Source organism: Oncorhynchus mykiss, chromosome 4 (genome assembly GCF_057628025.1).
Source record: "Oncorhynchus mykiss isolate SJ-2025 chromosome 4, ASM5762802v1, whole genome shotgun sequence".
Lineage (NCBI taxonomy): Eukaryota > Metazoa > Chordata > Actinopteri > Salmoniformes > Salmonidae > Oncorhynchus > Oncorhynchus mykiss.
The window spans coordinates 54,487,508-54,507,106 of NC_143025.1; the positions used below are offsets into that span (position 1 = coordinate 54,487,508).

At 41.1% G+C, this 19,599-nt stretch overlaps 1 protein-coding gene across 3 annotated transcripts in view; it reads right to left on the reverse strand.

Moving 5' to 3' along the window:
• Positions 1–15,494: 15,494 nt before the first annotated feature.
• LOC110521981 (protein sel-1 homolog 1) overlaps positions 15,495–19,599 on the reverse strand; it is a 74,337-nt gene continuing 70,232 nt past the window's right edge. For all 3 annotated transcript variants that reach the window (XM_036975504.2, XM_036975503.2, XM_090232286.1), the window contains 3 exons: positions 18,495–18,667; positions 18,289–18,417; positions 15,495–18,026 (listed from right to left, as the gene is read on the reverse strand). In XM_036975504.2, the coding sequence (XP_036831399.2) occupies positions 17,781–18,026; positions 18,289–18,417; positions 18,495–18,667 (548 nt within the window). In that variant the 3' untranslated portion in view covers positions 15,495–17,780. The remainder of the gene's footprint in view (positions 18,027–18,288; positions 18,418–18,494; positions 18,668–19,599) is intronic.

The window sequence follows — 19,599 nt, forward strand, 5'->3', positions numbered from 1 at the left end:
TATATTTGAAACAAATAGGAGAATGGTTAAATTAGCACTTAGAGACCCCCCACCCCAAAGTTTGACTTGTGTTGCATTTAGGGGAGCTAACGTCTCATTCAGCGAGAGGGCATCGCTGAGCAAGGCCATTGAGAGCTTTCCCCATTTTTAAGTAGTCAACTGGGTTGAAGTTGCTATGGGTTAAGGAAGGATCACAGAATTCCATCCAGGTCAGCAGGAGGGATCACCCAATGAATTATACCCCTGAGCAAACATTCCATAACTGCAGGTGGCAGTAAATCACCAACCATGGCTTGATACCGGTTCAGACTACACACTCTCCAATTTTCAGTTTATTTATGAACTGCCAATACATTCATGGAAATAAAAGAATAAGAAATGTACTACTTTAAAATGGAGATGGCATGGACAGCGCCATTGATGGCTGTCATAGAAGACGCGATTGCAAGGATAGGTGGTGTACCATCTTTCCATATCTATGATTGTCACATTCATTAGGTACTGTTCGAAATTTACTGGGGGGAGCTGGTCGAACTCGAGGTGTTATAAAAATAAATAAAAAATGCATCCCCCTCCCCAACGTAAAAAATATTTTCAAATGACCCTCCCTTCAAAAAACACCCTCCGCCCTCATAGAATTAACTGAAAAATAATGTTTGCGACCACAAATAACAACCATAATGACCCTGTGTTTCTCAAAGTGGATATTGACTTTGCCATTTCAGCATAGTTTTGTGGCACAGTTGATGCCACACAGGGCTACGGGCCAGAAGGTTGTTGAGAGTGGACCCACAGGTGATCCAAATATAATTAAATATTCAAATCACAGGGGTTTTGAGCCATTATTCAAATGACACTTTCACTCTAAGCCTAGAGTAGAATGTTGTACTCACGTGAAAAGAGTGATACAATTATTCATTGCAATGTGATTCGGTAGGCTACTCTAGGAAGGATAATTGTGTTGTCCCTAAACAAGATCAATAGAGGAGATTTTTGAGCTGCGTGTCCCATGTTGTAATGCACTGTTCTTTCATGCTCACTTGGCACTTGGCCTCCACTGATATTGACATTTTGTGCAGCTTTGAATGATTTTGAATGTATTTTGAATGTAAATCAATCAGGGTTTAGGCCTGGGCATAGCATTATTACAGCAACCACTTCAGTTATTCATGATCTTGTCAATGCTCTAGACCTGTGTTACTCACTATCTTTTGTAAGGGGGCAACTTTGAATTGAAATAATCAGAGGGTCGCACAGATCTTTATTTTGTTGTATTTTTTCTTCCAATATGATCAATTATCAATTGAGAGCAAATTCAGAGAAATAGAGCACATCCAATTGATTGAAAGGAAAGCACATTACAAATATATACATACACACATCAATAGGCTACATCACATGTATAAGACCCATATTAAGAGTTACCTCAGGTGGATGAGTGAAAATGTCCCTTCTGCTTCTTGACTGAATTCATTCTAAATGTATTGTCTGTTGTTGCTATCCTTTTGAGGCAATCCAGTGTGCATTGTTTCTCTTTCTCTTTCACAATGTTAATTGTTGAAAATGTTGCTTCACATGAATGAGTGCTGACAAAAAATGATGTCCACACTGCTTCAGAAGTGGATACTCTGCGTCTGACACAGGACTCCAGAAATGGGGAACACCTGATCTTAGTTCACCTTGAAATGTGTAATTTGCCTGCAGCCCCACTATCTCACTCTCTATTCCAGCACGGTCAGGGCTGTGATGACTGGGGGTCAGAGATAACACTGGCACATGAAAGGGGTTCTCAATGAAGTTGAAAATCTCCTTGTACTCCATGATATCCTTGAATCTTGACTCAAACTCCAACTTCAACTCTTCCAACACACGCACAAATGCATCATAGCTAAAATGTTGCAGTATGTCTGGGTTGGATGTGGTGACTGCTCTGAGCTCTGGCTCCTCTTTACCCTTGTTTGTGTGACCTTCCTGGTCCCGTCCCTCAAGTCCATGAATCAACACAGGAAGGAGTAATGGATGGATAGTTATTTTATTTCCAAAGCTGCAATCATGGGGGACACACACATTATGGATGAATGATTAGTAGTAGACAGGATATAAATAGCACTCCCACATCAATTCTCCATAAATCTGCTGTATAATATACTGACAAAAAACAATTGAAATGTCTTTCAAAGTCATTGTAATCGTATAGTGGATTGAACAATTTCTAATAATTCCTAATTTACTGTAATACATATATTGTTTCCATGTGTAATCTCATATTCACAACATCAGAATAAACTGTCATTCATTTTAGTATCAAAAGATTTCAAATTAACCTGAAAAATGACTCAATGTCACTCTTGTGGTGAAGAAATATAATACATATACGCTAATACGCTGCTAGCTGGTGCTCATAAATGTATAAAACATATACTTTACACATTTGTTTACCTGCAATCAAGAGACACAGTATGGATGATGTGTAGTAGACAGGATATAAACAGCACTCCTAAAGAAGATGCATTCTCGAGTTAGCTACCAACTTCAAAGAGGGAATTTTAGCTAGCATAAAACCCACATGACAAAATGAACTTCGGCAAATAACAGTGGCTTATTTGATGCCCAACCAACATTAGTTACTAACAACATAAATTGCTAATGTACGATGTAAAATGTGGATTTTATGATGTAATGTCAACTTCATACATTTCTATCCCGGGACCATTCAATGTCCAACTCACCCACAGCAATTCTCCATAAATCTGCTGTGGATCACCTAGAATCCCATACCTTTATCACTGAGTGTATTAGACAATGTAAACACACTAATACACCAGGAGGTGGCATAATACCCATTTTATGCAGGAATTTAATTTAATCACACCGTTACACTCGCAACAAAATTCACGGATTTGAGGGAGGAGAGAGAAATCTTTCCAAAACTCTGCCAACTCACCTCATTGTGAAATATCAAGTCGCCGCATTCTGTCTGGTATTCCTCCAACAACTCGCGGAATTGCCGGTGATTCAGTGCCCTCGCAATAATGTTCACCATGCGCACGACTTGCTACATCACATTCAGTAATTCAGTCTTCCTGATGAATGATACAATGAAACAATCCGGGAATATCCTCTGTCTCATCAGGCCTATGAGTCCCTTCTCCTTCCCTCGCATGTTTGGGGCGCCGTCAGTGCACACAGAGGCCAGATTTGACCAGTCCGGTGGTTGTTCGTTCATAGCCGTCATGTTGTTCTCCAGCTCTTCACCAAAATGTTCTATTGTCAATAGATTTTTGTTTCTTTTTTGCAATAAATCGATCCATGTCGATTGACTGCAAAATTGGCTAGTAGCAAACTGATGTGTCGATCGCTGTAGCTGAGCAGTTGCGCTCTATTTCAGCAAACGTTCTATTTCGGCCTTTCTGTTCAACAGCTGCGCTACACTGCCATCCAGGGAACAATAGATATATTCAATTAAGTGATTCAGGCCTGCATTAAACACATTGAATTTAAATTGTGGGGGTGAATTACTTCATGAATGTGTATTGTGTGACTTAAAGTAGAAGTTATGGTACACGTTATTGAAGTGTGTGTGTTTATGTAAAACGGTTTATGATATATGTCCATGGGAATTACACATTTATGGTAGAAATGTGTTTTGGGGCTATCATGATGGAACATTCCTAGCTGAAGGTAATTCCTGGAAAGAGTACTTAGGTGCTCAGTTGGTTTTTGCCTGGGGGAGAGCAGGCTGGGCAGGTAACAGGTTGGCTAGAGTAGAGTCATAATTGAGTTTTGTTTTAGGCAAACAGTTGTTGTCAGAATAGTTCATACTGAGAATATGATTGATTTATTTAAGTCTTTGTCAACGTCTAGTTTGTTGCTTTCTGTACAAAGTTTATTGGCCAATTAGTCATGCACCTGTTAATATTGTAAATAAAAGCCTCTAAGAGAGGTGAGCACCAAAACACCCTGTCAGTCTCCTCACTGTCCAATCCGCCGCTTCGGTTACTGCTTCACAGACCACTCATGCTGTAAAAACAGTCCAGTTGAAAGTAAACGGCACAGATGGTAATGGTCTATTTGCATATAGGCCTACTGCAGCTCTAATTGGTTATGGTCTGTGTAGAGTAGGGGCCTGAGTTGTCTGTTAATGCAATAGAATCGTACTCAGATGTGTTCTGCCTACAACAAAATCTCTTGCATAGTTAGTTCTGCATACTAAGTTTGCATAGTTCGTTTTGATTTGGTATATTGCATTGAACGTGACTAATGTTGCATTGATTCGATCACAATTCCCACAGTAAAGGGAAACGTTGATAGTGTTAACCAACGGGGAAAACTAAAGAAAGTTGAGTGAACTTCAATCATGTGCTTCTCTGTGCAGGCTGATATTTATTCTGTGCAGCAGTCCAGGTGGAGCTGCACGCCTGTGTCCAGCTTAGAGGGAACATTGTTCATCACTGTACTCTTTACCAAAAGGTTGGCTGGACCTCTTTCAAGTCACATAGATCACATCATTATGCTCTTTTTGTTTACACAGCCCTGCTCCACAAACATCCGACATACCTAACATCACTGTCAGGATTTAAAACGACAAGTTATCAATAGGGTTGGTTAACTCTGGAGACTCCTTTGGTGCTTTTCGTGTATTGATGTGTTTAATAATGTGCAGTTTAATGTGTTCATTTTATTTATATATGTGTATTAAGGTGCTATGTACGTAGGGCTCATCTGGTAAAGAGACCCTGGTCTCAGCATTGACTCCCTATCAAAATAAAGATTAATTATGTATGATTGCTAGGTAGCATATTACAGATCTGGACAAACGATCCCCCTGCCACCATTGTCACTATGAAGGGTGGATAGAGGGCAGGATAGACAGTTAGACTGGTAGACTATATTGACCCGCTGTATAGTTAGTCTGTTAGAGGGCAGGATAGACAGACTGGTAGACTATATTGACCCGTGGTATAGTTAGTCTGTTAGAGGGCAGGATATACAGACTGGTAGACTATATTGACCTGTGGTATAGTTAGTCTCTTAGAGGGCAGGGTAGACAGTTAGACTGGTAGACTATATTGACCTGTGGTATAGTTAGTCTGTTAGAGGGCAGGATAGACAGTTAGACTGGTAGACTATATTGACCCGTGGTATAGTTAATATGATAGCCTCAAGCACAATCCACAACATTGTTCCATAAGGTATACTTTTATCGATTTATTTTTTTATCTATCTTATTTTTTACTGCTTGCATGAGTTAGACTATATGATGTGGAGTAGAGTTCCATGTAGTCATGGCTCTATGTAATACTGTGCATTTCCCATAGTTTGTTTTGGACTTGGGGACTGTGAAGAGACCTCTGGTGGCATGTCTTGTGGGGTATGCATGGGTGTCTGACCTGTGTGCTAGTCGTTTAAACAGACAGCTCTGTACTTTCAACATGTCAATGTCTCTAACAAAGATAGGTAGTGATGCAGTCAATCTCTCCTCTGCTTTGAGCCAGGAGAGATTGACATGCATGTTGTTGATGTTAACTCTCCGTGTACATTTAAGGACCGGTCATGCTACTCTGTTCTGGGCCAACTGTAATTTGCCAATGTCCCTCTTTTGTTTAAGCTCAAAATGACATTGGTAGCCGGTAGGGTAGGTAGGAAAGACGTTTCAACTTATATCTGCCAGTAAATGCTAACTCAGGCAACAATGGGTATGCAAAACAGGAAATACAGTGCCTTGCGAAAGTATTCGGCCCCCTTGAACTTTGCGACCTTTTGCCACATTTCACGCTTCAAACATAAAGATCTAAAATTTTATTTTTTTGTGAAGAATCAACAACAAGTGGGACACAATCATGAAGTGGAACGACATTTATTGGATATTTCAAACTTTTTTAACAAATCAAAAACTGAAAAATTGGGCGTGCAAAATCATTCAGCCCCTTTAAGTTAATACTTTGTAGCGCCACCTTTTGCTGCGATTACAGCTATAAGTCGCTTGGGGTATGTCTCTATCAGTTTTGCACATCGAGAGACTGACATTTTTTCCCATTCCTCCTTGCAAAACAGCTCGAGCTCAGTGAGGTTGGATGGAGAGCATTTGTGAACAGCAGTTTTCAGTTCTTTCCACAGATTCTCGATTGGATTCAGGTCTGGACTTTGACTTGGCCATTCTAACACCTGGATATGTTTATTTTTGAACCATTCCATTGTAGATTTTGCTTTATGTTTTGGATCATTGTCTTGTTGGAAGACAAATCTCCGTCCCAGTCTCAGGTCTTTTGCAGACTCCATCAGGTTTTCTTCCAGAATGGTCCTGTATTTGGCTCCATCCATCTTCCCATCAATTTTAACCATCTTCCCTGTCCCTGCTGAAGAAAAGCAGGCCCAAACCATGATGCTGCCACCACCATGTTTGACAGTGATGAGCTGTGTTGCTTTTACGCCAAACATAACGTTTTGCATTGTTGCCAAAAAGTTCAATTTTGGTTTCATCTGACCAGAGCACCTTCTTCCACATGTTTGGTGTGTCTCCCAGGTGGCTTGTGGCAAACTTTAAACAACACTTTTTATAGATATCTTTAAGAAATGGCTTTCTTCTTGCCACTCTTCCATAAAGGCCAGATTTGTGCAATATACGACTGATTGTTGTCCTATGGACAGAGTCTCCCACCTCAGCTGTAGATCTCTGCAGTTCATCCAGAGTGATCATGGGCCTCTTGGCTGCATCTCTAATCAGGACCAACTCAGCTCCCCCGAATGAGACGTTAGCTCCCCTAAATGCAACAAAAACACTTTGGGGGGGTCTCACTAAATAATGCTAATTTAACCATTCTCCTATTTGTGTAAAATATGTTTTACATTGGTAAATATAAAAATAAAAGCTTCCAAATGAAACGAACACCCCCATCTCTTCACGGTTTAAATGTGGCACCGCTGTCCAGTCAGTAGTGCTGAAGTTCTGCCTCAGCTGAGCTTCTTTACCCATATATTTTTCTTTGTACTTCCTTATTTTAGCCATTTGTTTGCCATGCATCCTTGATTTAAAAATACCTTTATTCCAATGCTATCAGTTAAGACCCAAGTGCAGACTGTGTAGAAGTAACAATGTTTATTGTAACAGGGGCAGGCAAACGACAGGTCAAGGCAGGCAGGGGTCGATAATCCAGAGTAGTGGGGCCAAGGTACAGGACGGCAGGCAGGCCCAGGGTCAGGGGCAGGCAGGCGAGCTCAGAGTCAGGACAGGCAGGGGTCAAAACCAGGAGAGCGAGAAAAAGAGAGACTGGAAACAGCAGGAGCTGAGAAACCGCTGGTAGGCTTGAACAAACAAGATGAACTGGCACAGACAGACAGACAGACAGACAGAAACACAGGTATAAATACCCAGGGGATAAGTGGGGAAGATGGGCGACACCTGGAGGGAGGTGGAGACAATCACCAGGACAGGTGAAACAGATCAGGGCGTGACAAATGCATTAGATCTATCCGTTGATTTATCATTGCTTGCATTGTCAGTCTGCTTAAAACGCTCATTGCTTTTTTTCCCAGGTGCGTCTGGGAATGGGTGTTCTCCGTGCCATACCTGGCCAGAAGTGGACCATATATTTGGCTTTATTATTTTCAATCAATATTTGTTTTCTTTCCTGGATCAGCTGATGATGGTGGCCAATATCACTACGGCTAGACACCAATATGCATCCAAACCATCCAACAACTAGGCTATACTTTATTGACAGTAGGCCTATAAAGTGACTCTTTGGTTAGAAGAGGTTTTAATGTTCGGTTAGAAGCCTTTGATTTTGCAATGGCGTAGGCCTACAGAATTTTGCCGGAGATGCCGGAGATGAGAAGCAGGTACAGGGAGTCAACATTTAATCAGGAACAGACAGGTAACAGAACAGGAACAGTGTCAGCACATGGGTAAACAAAGACAAACAACAAATAATGCTGAAGCAGGGAACAGAATGGGGAACCAGACATAAAGTTGAAGTCGAATGTCAACATACACTTAGGTTGGAGTCATTAAAACTCGTTTTGCAACCGCTCCACAAATTTCTTGTTAACGAACTATAGTTTTGGCAAGCCGGTTAGGACATCTACTTTGTGCATGACACAAGTATTTTTGCCAACAATTCTTTACAGACAGATTGTTTCACTTATAATTCACTATATCACAATTCCAGTGGGTCAGAAGTTTACATACACTAAGTTGACTGTGCCTTTAAACAGCTTCCAGAAAATTATGTCACAGCTTTTTAAAGAAGTTGTTACAGGTCTGTGAGAGCCAGAACTCTTGCTTGTTTGCAGGTGACCAAATACTTATTTTCCACCATAATTTGCAAATAAATTCATTAAAAATCCTACAATGTGATTTTCTGGATTTTTTTTCTCATTTTGTCTGTCATAGTTGAAGTGTACCTATGATGAAAATTACAGGCCTCTCTCGTCTTTTTAAGTGGGAGAACTTGCACAATTGGTGGCTGACTAAATACTTTTTTGCCCCACTGTATTTTGTGCCTCTACTGTACAGTTTCCATTACCATCTACCTGCGCTGTTACTTCCTCTATTAGTCTAATCTCTTTTGACTTAAACTGCTTTTGTTTTAATGATTTGTATTGTATTGAATGGCCTCTAAAAGTACATTTTAAGGTGTCCCATAAAATAAGGGGATATAAGGGGATCTGCTGTACCTATGTTGTGCAAAAAAAGTACAAAATGTTGTTTTTTTTTTACTTAGGAGGGCCTTGTTCAAAAGTCCTGGGAGCACTCATTATAAGATATTATGGAATGAACTGTTTGGATTTGGCTTCAATCCCCTCCGCATCTCGACAAAGGTAGTCTTACCATTCACCAAGAGTGGAATGAAGTCATGTACAAGTCATGACGTAAACCACTTTTATCCTCTTTGTTCTTCTGACACTATCAGCATTATCTAATTTAGATAATCTATGATTTTGTAGAGTAGTTTACTGAGGCAAAATATATGTTTAAGAACAAATTGTCATCCAATAGGCTTTGATTAAATTTCCAATATCCCCGTCCGCATTGAAATTCTGTTAGAGTAATATGGAGGCCAATTAGATGGTGGTCCAATCACATTCGATCTCCTATTAATACTTTTTTTTACTTTTGATGCCAACAAGAATGAGACTAGGAAGTAACCAAGACGGTTATCTTGATTAAGCCTCCTCCATGTATATCTCACTAGGTCACGGTTTTTCAGCCTCCATATATCCACTAATTCTAATGCATCCATGATCTTCGTGATCTCCTTAAGTGCTTGAGGGTGATAGTTTGTAGAGTGATTTCCTTTACGATCCATTGAGGTACTTAAAACTGTATTATAATCCCCCACCATAATAATAGATTCATTTGTTGCTTGTGAGCTCAATAGATTATTACTGTATATACATTTTCAAAGAGGTGTGGATCATCTTGATTTGGCCCATATAGAATAATTAGTCAGATCAGTTTTTGGTCAAATAGAATATTTAAAATAATCCATCTTCCTTGAGGATCTGTTTGCACATTCTGATCAAAATTTGTATTAATCAGTATAATCACCCCGTTTACGTTTCTTTGCCCATTCTTTAATCTTTAAGGTAACCACAATCTCAAAACCTCCCAGCAACCTAAAAATGTACGTTCCCAGAACTGGCAACATTTTTACTTCCGTTCTTAGAAAGTAAAAAATGTTTTCCCTATTACCGGTCAGGAAGCTTATGGCTTCGTTCCCAGAACCAATGGGAAACATACATTTAATTACCAACGTTTCGACAGCCAAGCTGTCTTCATCAGGGTATAATGTACAACCACACATAGCACAGGTGCCCTTGATGTGAAATGACATAACACATAAGTACTAAATTACCATTCAATCAAAATGCTATTGTTTAAAGAGCAACAATTTCAACTGTTCTGCCTGCGGCTATGGAACCCTGACCTGTTCACTGGACGTGCTAACTGTCCCAGACCTGCTGTTTTCAACTCTCTGGAGACAGAAGGAGCGGTAGAGATACTCTCAATGATCAGCTATGGAATCCTGACCTGTTCACTGGACGTGCTAACTGTCCCAGACCTGCTGTTTTCAACTCTCTGGAGACAGCAGGAGCGGTAGAGATACTCTCAATGATCAGCTATGGAATCCTGACCTGTTCACTGGACAGGCTAACTGTCCCAGACCTGCTGTTTTCAACTCTCTGGAGACAGCAGGAGCGGTAGAGATACTCTCAATGATCAGCTATGGAATCCTGACCTGTTCACTGGACAGGCTAACTGTCCCAGACCTGCTGCTTTCAACTCTCTAGAGACAGCAGGAGCGGAAGAGATACTCCTAATGATCGACTATGAAAAGCCAACTGACATTTACTCCTGAGGTGCTGACTTGTTGCACCCTCAACAACTACTGTGATTATTATTATTTGACCATGCTGGTCATTTATGAACATTTGAACATCTTGGACATGTTGTTATAATCTCCACCCGGTACAGCCAGAAGAGGACTGGCCACCCCTCATAGCCTTGTTCCTCTCTAGGTGTCTTCCTAGGTTTTGGCCTTTCTAGGGAGTTTTTCTTAGCCACCGTGCTTCTACACCTGCATTGCTTGCTGTTTGGGGTGTTAGGCTGGGTTTCTGTACAGCACTTTGGGATATCAGCTGATGTAAGAAGGGCTATAAAAATACATTTGATTTGAAATTTGATTTGATTTAAACTTGTTACATGATTTGATTATGAACGTGTTATGTAGTCCCTTTGTAGGGAGGACTCCTCCATTACCAAAGGTTAGCAAAGGCACATACTGAAGATAAAAGCTCTGAAGTTTCCCCTAGGTACAGATCTAGGATCAGCTCCTCCGCCCCTGCCCCCATCCTAACTTTAACCGTGCAAAACTGCCCCCACATCAGTGTCTAGGGGTAACTTCACCCTACACAAAGATGATAAAAGGGCAGTACCTTGTGGAGAGCCTCCTGGCTTTAGTGTCATATGCCTTCCTCACACTGCCACCACCACTCGTTGCCTTAGAGGGAGACATTAGTATCCATAAAGTATCTTCCCAGCAGGCAAAATTGGTTGGAATGATGTCATTACAACCAAAAACTGTCTGAAAAACTATTATGTCATTACAACCAGTTTTGCGTGCTGCTTTTGTCCTGGTTCTTACATAACAAATGACCAGGTCCTGCAGAAAGCACCTTTTTTCTGTTGTGATGACAACTTGACGATGACGACCATCCGCATCAAGCTTTTGCAGCTTGTCATGGCTGCAGGTTCCCTAACTTTTATATGTACCATTTTTCAATCCAAAAAACCCTAATATTCCTTTGTGAACAGAAGGTTCCCCGTTATCTAAACTAGCAGCGACCTGACTGAGCCCTTCTTTCAAAGAATACTGCCAATCCAACAATGTGGCCACAGCAACTGACGTGGCGCGTGTGTGAAATGTGCACAGATAGGGACTCTGTGTAGGCCGTTCGCCTGCTGTTTACAGCACTTACCTTTGACAGGGCACGAGGCTAGCGCACAGGTCACCACGGCAATCAAAAGCCACCCCATAGTTGTGTTGGTGGGGACAGCACAATGTTATGCGCGGACAGAGGGCACAGCCATTATATGAGGGCAACCTCATTATATGAGGGCAAATCTCATCCACCCAAAACAGCTGAATGACAAAGTCCGGCCCAGTTACAGCAAGCATAAAGGATCGGTCATGGAGCTAGCAGCACAAGGGAACGGACCTCTACACACAGCTTTGGTTCAAGCCATTATTATGGAAGGATATCTGTCTGTCAACAGTTTTGTTTGAATCATTGTTCAGTTCCTATAATGTTTTAGAAGTATGTCAATTCCATCCTCAGATGTTTAACCCCAAACATGAATTTGTACTGAATTCACGTATTTATTCTAAAATACAAACAACTTTATCATGCCCAACAACAAACTTTGACATTGTCCTTATTGGGGTTGGGGGGTCAATTCAGGAAGTGGATTGAAATTCAATTCAGGAATAGAATAATCCTTGTTGAAATGGAATTGACCTCAACCCTGGTCATTACACTTAGGCAGATGACTAAGGAATTCCTAAAATGGTTTACGTAACAGCTGTATATTCAATTGTCATCAACTGCCCAGTGTTTAAAACCTGTTGTCATTATTATGAGTGTTATTCAAGCCATGACAGAAAAGTCAAGTTAAGAGTCACTATAACATATACTCAGTGGCCAGTTTATTAGGTACACCCATCTAGTAACCGGTCAGATCCCCCTGTAGCCAAGGAGGGATGCACCTGGTCAGCAACAATGTTCAGATACACTGTGGCAGTCAAACGTTGCTGAATTGGTATCAAAGGACCCAACGTTCACCAGGAAAACATTCCCCACACCATTACACCACCAGCATGTACCGTTGACACGAGGCAGGATGGGGCCATGGACTCGTGCTGTTAACGCCAAATCCTGACTCTGCCATCAGCATGACGCAACAGGAACCGGAATTCATCAAACCAGGCAATGTTTTTCCGCTCCTCTATTGTCCAGTGTTGGTGATCACGTGCCCACTGGAGCTGCTTCTTCTTTTTAGCTGATAGGAGTGGTACCCGGTGTGGTCTAATCTAATGTTCAATCGAACAGTAACTGAATGCCTCGATTCCTCTTGTGAGAGAAACATTACGTATTCACCTGATTTATTTGATATTAATAGTTAACAATTAATATTTAACTACAGGTGTCTGTGTTTTTATGGTCTCCACTCTAGTTCCCTGCAGCTAATCTGGATGTATGGTTGCTAGAGATGGCTTGAGGTGACAATTTAGTTAAAGACTGCATTACATAGACAAGATGTGGTGGGTGTAACCGAGATAGCCTGCAAGAGTTTAGAATAATCCCTCATTGTCTCAAAATCATCCTTGCATCCGGGAAACTAAGCCAGGGTCGGGTTAAGACAACAACCCAATGCAGATAATGACCGGATGAACACAGAGTGGTTTATGATGCCTCTTGATCTGCATGGAAGGGGTGGAACCAGCCATGACTAAGCATTCTTAGTGTCAGCTATATAAAGAACTCTGTCTTTCTGTAAAGGTTAGGCTACTCGGCCTGACTAGTTTCATTTTTGCAATAATTAATCGATATTGAAGAAATGACAGTCTCTCTCACTTGATTAGAATATTCCACCACACTCTCTGCCTGCTTTATATAGCAAGCCACGGAACTCACTGTCTGTACGAGCTAACCATTTTTGTGAACGGGATGGTGTACCTAAAACTGGCCAGTGTATAGTGAGTGTTCAGGCCAATACAAGGTACACTACCGTTCAAAAGTTTGGGGTCACTTAGAAATGTCCTTGTTTTTGAAAGAAAAGCAATTTTTTAAAGTAACATCAAATTGATCAGAAATACAGTGTAGCCACTGTTCATGTTGTAAATGACTATTTTAAGTGGAAACAGCTGATTCTTTATGGAATATCTACATAGGCGTACTGAGGCCCATTATCAGCAACCATCAGTCCTGTGTTCCAATGACACGTTGTGTTAGCTAATCCAAGTTTATCATTTTAAAAGGTTCAATGATTATTAGAAAACCCTTTTGTAATTATGTTAGCAAAGCTGAAATCTGTGCTGATTAAAGAAGCAATAAAACTGGCCTTCTTAGACCAGTTGAGTATCTGGAGCATCAGCATTTGTGGGTTCAATTACAGGTTCAAAATGTCCAGAAACAAGAACTTTCTTCTGAAACTCATCAGTCTATTCTTGTTCTGAGAAATGAAGGCTATTCCATGCGAGAAATTGCCAAGAAACTGAAGATCTCGTACAACGCTGTGTACTACTCCCTTCACATAACAGTGTAAACTGGCTCTAACCAGAATATAAAGAGGAGTGGGAGGCCCCGGTGCGCAACTGAGCAAGAGGACAAGTGCATTAGTGTACTAGAAAGTCATCAGTAACATTTGCCCTTACTGAAAAGTAACCTTTAGAGTTAAAAAAGTATACGGCCAATGCATTTTTTTTCCTAAGATAATGACTAATGTAAATATACAATGTGCTAGACATTCTAATGTACAGTTTTCAGCTGTGCTAACATAATTGAAAAATGTTTTTCAAATAATCAATTAGCCTTTTAATATGATACACTTGGATTAACAAACACAATGTGCCATTGGAACACTGGAGAGATGGTTGCTGATAATGGGCGTCTGTACGCCTACAGTTGATGTCAGAAGTTTACATACACTTAGGTTGGAGTCAATTAAACTTGTTTTTCAACCACTCCACAAATTTCTTGTTAACAAACTATAGTTTTGGAGGTGTACCTGTGGATATATATCAAGTGCCTCTGTTTGACATCATGGGAAAATCAAAAGAAATCAGCCAAGACCTCAGAAAACAAATTGTAGACCTCCACCAGTCTGGTTCATCCTTGGGAGCAATTTCCAAACGCCTGATTTCCAAGCGCCCTAGGCGCGACCACGTTCATTTGAACAAACAATAGTACGCAAGTATAAACATCATGGGACCAGGCAGGAGTCATACCGCTCAGGAAGGAGACGCGTTCTGTCTCCTAGAGATGAACGTACTTCGGTGCGAAAAGTGTGAATCAATCCCAGAACAACAGCAAAGGACCTTGTGAAGATGCTGGAGGAAACAGGTACAAAAGTATCTATATCCACAGCAAAACGAGTCCTATATTGACATAACCTGAAAGGCCGCTCAGCAAGGAAGAAGCCACTGCTCCAAAACCGCCATAAAAAAATCAGATGACAGTTTGCAACTGCACATGGGGACAAAGATCGTACTTTTTGGAGAAATGTCCTCTGGTCTGATGAAACAAAAACAGAACTGTTTGGCCATAGTGACCATCGTTATGTTTGCAGGAAAAAGAGGGAGGCTTGCAAGCCGAAGAACACCATCCCAACCGAGAACGGGGGTGGCAGCATCATGTTGTGGGTATGTTTTGCTGAAGGAGGGACTAGTGCACTTCACAAAATAGATGGCATCATGAGGATGGAATATTATGTGGATATATTGAAACAACATCTCAAGATATCAATCAGGAAGTTAAAGCTTAGTTACAAATGGGTCTTCCAAATGGACAATGAACCCAAGCATACTTCCAAAGTTTTCGCAAAATGGCTTAAGGACAACAAAGTCAAGGTATTGGAGTTGCCATCACAAAGCCCTGACCTCAATCCTATAGAAACGTTGTGGGCAGAACTGAAAAAGCGTGTGTGAGCAAGGAGGCCTACAAACCTGACTCAGTTACACCAGCTCTAGCCGTTTCCAGCTAGTCATTTACAACATTAACAATGTCTACACTGTATTTCTGAACAATTTGATGTTATTTTAAATGGACAAAAATTGTGCTTTTATTTAAAAACAAGGACATTTCTGAGTGACCCCAAACTTCTGAACGGTAGTGAATCTCTATAGATCATTATTCATAAACTATAAACATCGATGGTAAAATGCTGATTTTTCATCGACCTGGACCAGTATTATATTGCAGACAGAGCGAAATAGTATGTAGCCTGTTATTTTATTACTTGTGTTGATATCATATTCAAACCAAAGTGAGTACAGAGGACATCATTGTTGTGTTTTGGTGAGTGATAAATCTTATTTGAAACTTCTCATGAAAAGTCTGAATCATTCTCTTAACATCCCATTTTGTTCTTAATATACATACTGGTTCATACATTGAACGTTAGTGTATTGCTATATAAACACGTGTATTCCTCTTTACATTATGCAAAGGGTACATCCTCCGTTGGCAAATTAAATTGGGCACCAAATGGAACAAAACATACTGACACAGAGAGGGACTTGTCATATTACACATTTGTAGATATTTTAAAAACGTATTCCAGTGCGTGCTCCAATGAACACAGCCCAGGAAATAGCATATAAAGGGCGTGAATGTTCTCTTTTTACATCAGTGGTATTATACCCCACCCCATCTTGCTTAAAGTACTGTAATTATGTTTTACCTTGGCACACAGCGTTTCCCATTGCCACCTTACACTCAAATATGAAGATCTGGGGCCAAATGTGTCAAGTGTGTTAGAGTAGGAGAGCAGATCTAGGATTAGGTCCCTCCTGTTTATAATATAGTCTTATTAATTATGATCTAAAACTCAAAACTGATCCTAGATCAGCACTCCTACTCCAAAATAATTATACATACAGGCCATGAGAGTGAATCCATGTATATAACAAAGTCAATAGAAAAAGGCAATGCTTTCTCCTATTGAGTCTTCACATGACACGAAGGGTAACTGGTCCTAAAATGATAACAAAAACATTACACAGTCACCGGAGATTACGAGAGCCTCCATCTCTGTTCCTGTCGCAGTTAAACTTCTGTTTGACTTATCAAACCAAACAGTTTAAACAGAAGAAAATTAAATTAACAATGGTGCCACAAATGTACTACCAATTACTATGTACCTACAATAAGATAATCATGTGTCAATGTAGACCGACTACAAACAAACACAGAGAATAGGCAAATTCTTAAGATATGCTACTCTTTACGGTAATATATTGTGCAGAGAGCAGTGGACAAAAAAATATACATTTCTTCTCTATGTTTGCCGTAAAAAAAAAAAAGGGTTAAAGGAACACTCAGAAAGATGACATCATCATACAAAATGGGGCAACTTCCTACTTACAGACAACAGAGAGTTACAAATCTGCCAAGACTGACATTATTGGCTATTCCCAATGTGTGTGTGCCACAGGGGAGGATGCAAATTGTTACGTTTGTTTAATAATGGTCATCTTGGCGGCAGATTTGAATTCTGCTGTTGCTGTTGTATAATGTCCTTCTGTTAATGATGTAATCTGCTGAGTGTACCTTTAATTCTTCAGCTGTGTGCACCACTACCAGGCACATACAGTGTAGAGACTGAAGGGTTTCTTCAACCTAGCACTTTTTCAGGATTTGGGCTGTAAGAGAGCATCTATGGTGGGGATCGGCATTCAGCAATATCCCCATAATATTTTCCTTATTATATAGATAAGCGCTCAAGAATCCAACTTTTTGCCCGACCATACCATGGCAGAGCTCAAATGACTGACAAAGTGACAACAATACCGTTCATTACTTGTTCCACTCAAACAAGAAGGCTGCCCAAAGCTCAGCTCTGTTTTGAACTGGATGTCAAATAAATTAGCAAGTTTATGTTTCCTTCATTAATTCAACATAATATGCTAACAAAACAAGTTCCTGTTTGCTAAAAAAATATTTGCACAAAAAAAGCATGCTGGAACAAAAACTTGCTTGATAAAGAATGTTTGCTTATAGAACGTGTTCCCTAACAAATAATTTCCTACAGACAAGGAGATGAAGCTAACTTAGCGTGTGGAGTTCCAATTGCTGCCAATCTCAAATCTGTTGGTTTTGCAAGGTGTGTGTATTGTTTCTGGTATCGTATTTGCTGATAAGGAAAGTTGTAACCTTTAAACACCTACATAAAATCCGCAAAGAAAAATCAGAAAAAATATCTGGTAACCACTACCAGAGCACACAAAACAAGACTGTTTAATTTACAGATTGGATGATAATTAAAGGGATAGTTAGGGATTTTGGCAATGAAGTCCTTTATCTACTTCCTCAGTCAGATGAACTTGTGGACCACATTTTTATGTCTAACTTCCAGTATGCAGGAAGTTAGAGGTCATTTTGGGAGCCAAGGCTAATTAGCGTTAGCGCAATAATTGGAAGTCTACAGGAACAGCATATTAGCATATTAGCTGTTCCCATAGACTTCCAGTCATTGCTCTAATGCTAGTAGCAATTGCTCACTGCTGCTCCTCTTCAGCCTGGGGTGGGACCTCGGGCTGAACCTGGTCCTCAGGTTGGGGCTGCTCCTGGGGGGGCCTGGCTGGGGCCGGGAGAGAAGGAGGCCGCGGGGGCACAGCTGGATGCTGTCTCTGGCGGTATGCGATGACAGTGCCCAGAAGCAGGGCGATGACCGTCATGAGGTAGAGGTCCCACTCGGGGCCCAGGAGCTGGTCAAGGTCCACCTGACTGACCAGCTCAGTCATCTGGTGGAGGGGGGATGGAGCGAGGAGGGAGGGGGAGAAATTAAGAGGGAGGTCAGAGGGAGAGGGAGCAGAAAGAGAGAACATTGATTACATTTAACAAACAGTAAAATCCCATGAATCCTGTACAAATGTAGTAAACTACAACTAGCCTAAGTTTGCCTCAAACATTGAGCCTGGCCCCCACGAGTTGAAATAGAAACTGAGGAAACTGAATCTCCCAGAGTCACCCGGGTCCAGGAAGCGCTCTGTACTGTACACTCACGTTGAGGTCGTGCATGTACTGCAGGGTGTAGACCAGGCCCAGTTTACACAGAGCCAGGAAGACGGGCACCTGGGCGTCGGGACTGGCCTCGGCAGCCATGTCATAGAAACGCTTGGCCAGGTGGATGTCCTACACCAGGCGGAAAGATAGAGGTTTACATGGTTGTGTGCGTATATTAATGTGTGTGCATGTGTGTGTTTGCCCACCTGTTTGATGCCCAGGCCTTTCTCATGCATGTAGCCCAAGTTGAACATGGCCTGAGCACTGTGCTGCTGCTCCGAGGCCAGCCTATAGTGGATGACAGCAGTCTCGTAGTCCACATCAGTACCATAACCGTAGAAATGGTAGTCCCCAAGCTTTATTCTAGCCACAGTATAACCTAAGTAACACAGTTAGACATATAGTACCCACGTCAGTGCCGTAACCGTACACACATCAATATCATAACCGTAGAAGGGGTAGTCCCCCAGCTTTATCCTAGCCACTGTATAAACTAGGCCCAGTTTTTCAAACCAAATGCTACTCTCTGTTGTTATCATCTATGCATAGTCACTTTAATAACTCTACCTACAGTTGAAGTCGGAAGTTTACATACACCTCAGCCAAATACATTCAAATTCAGCTTTTCACAATTCCTGACATTTAATCCCAGTAAAAATTCCCTGTCTTAGGTCAGTTAAGATCACCCTTTATTTTAAGAATGTGAAATGTCAGGTTTGTAGGCCTCCTTGCTCACACATGCTTTTTCAGATCTGCCCACAAATGTTCTATAGGATTGAGGTCAGGGCCTTGTGATGGCAACTCTAATACCTTGACATAATATTCCATCCTCATGATGCCATCTATTTTGTGAAGCTCACCAGTCCATCCTGCAGCAAAGCACCCCCCACAACATGATGCTGCTCCCCCCCCCCCCCGCCCGCTTCACAGTTGGGATGGTGTTCTTCAGCTTGCAAGCCTCCCCTTTCCCTCCAAACATAACGATGGTCATTATGGCCAAACAGTTCTATATTTGTTTCATCAGACCAGAGGACAATTCTCCAAAAAGTACGATCTTTGTCCCCATGTGCAGTTGCAAACCGTAGTCTGGCTTTTTTATGGCAGTTTTGGAGCAGTGGCTTTTTCCTTGCTGAGTGGCCATTTAGGTTATATAGGACTCGTTTGTTGTTATTTACTGCTGCTCTTTAATTACTTGTCACTTTTATTTATTTTATTTCTTATTCTTATCCGTATTTTTTAAAACTGCACTGTTGGTTAGGGGCTTGTAAGTAAGCATTTCACTGTTTTTTTTGTATTCGGCGCATGTGACTA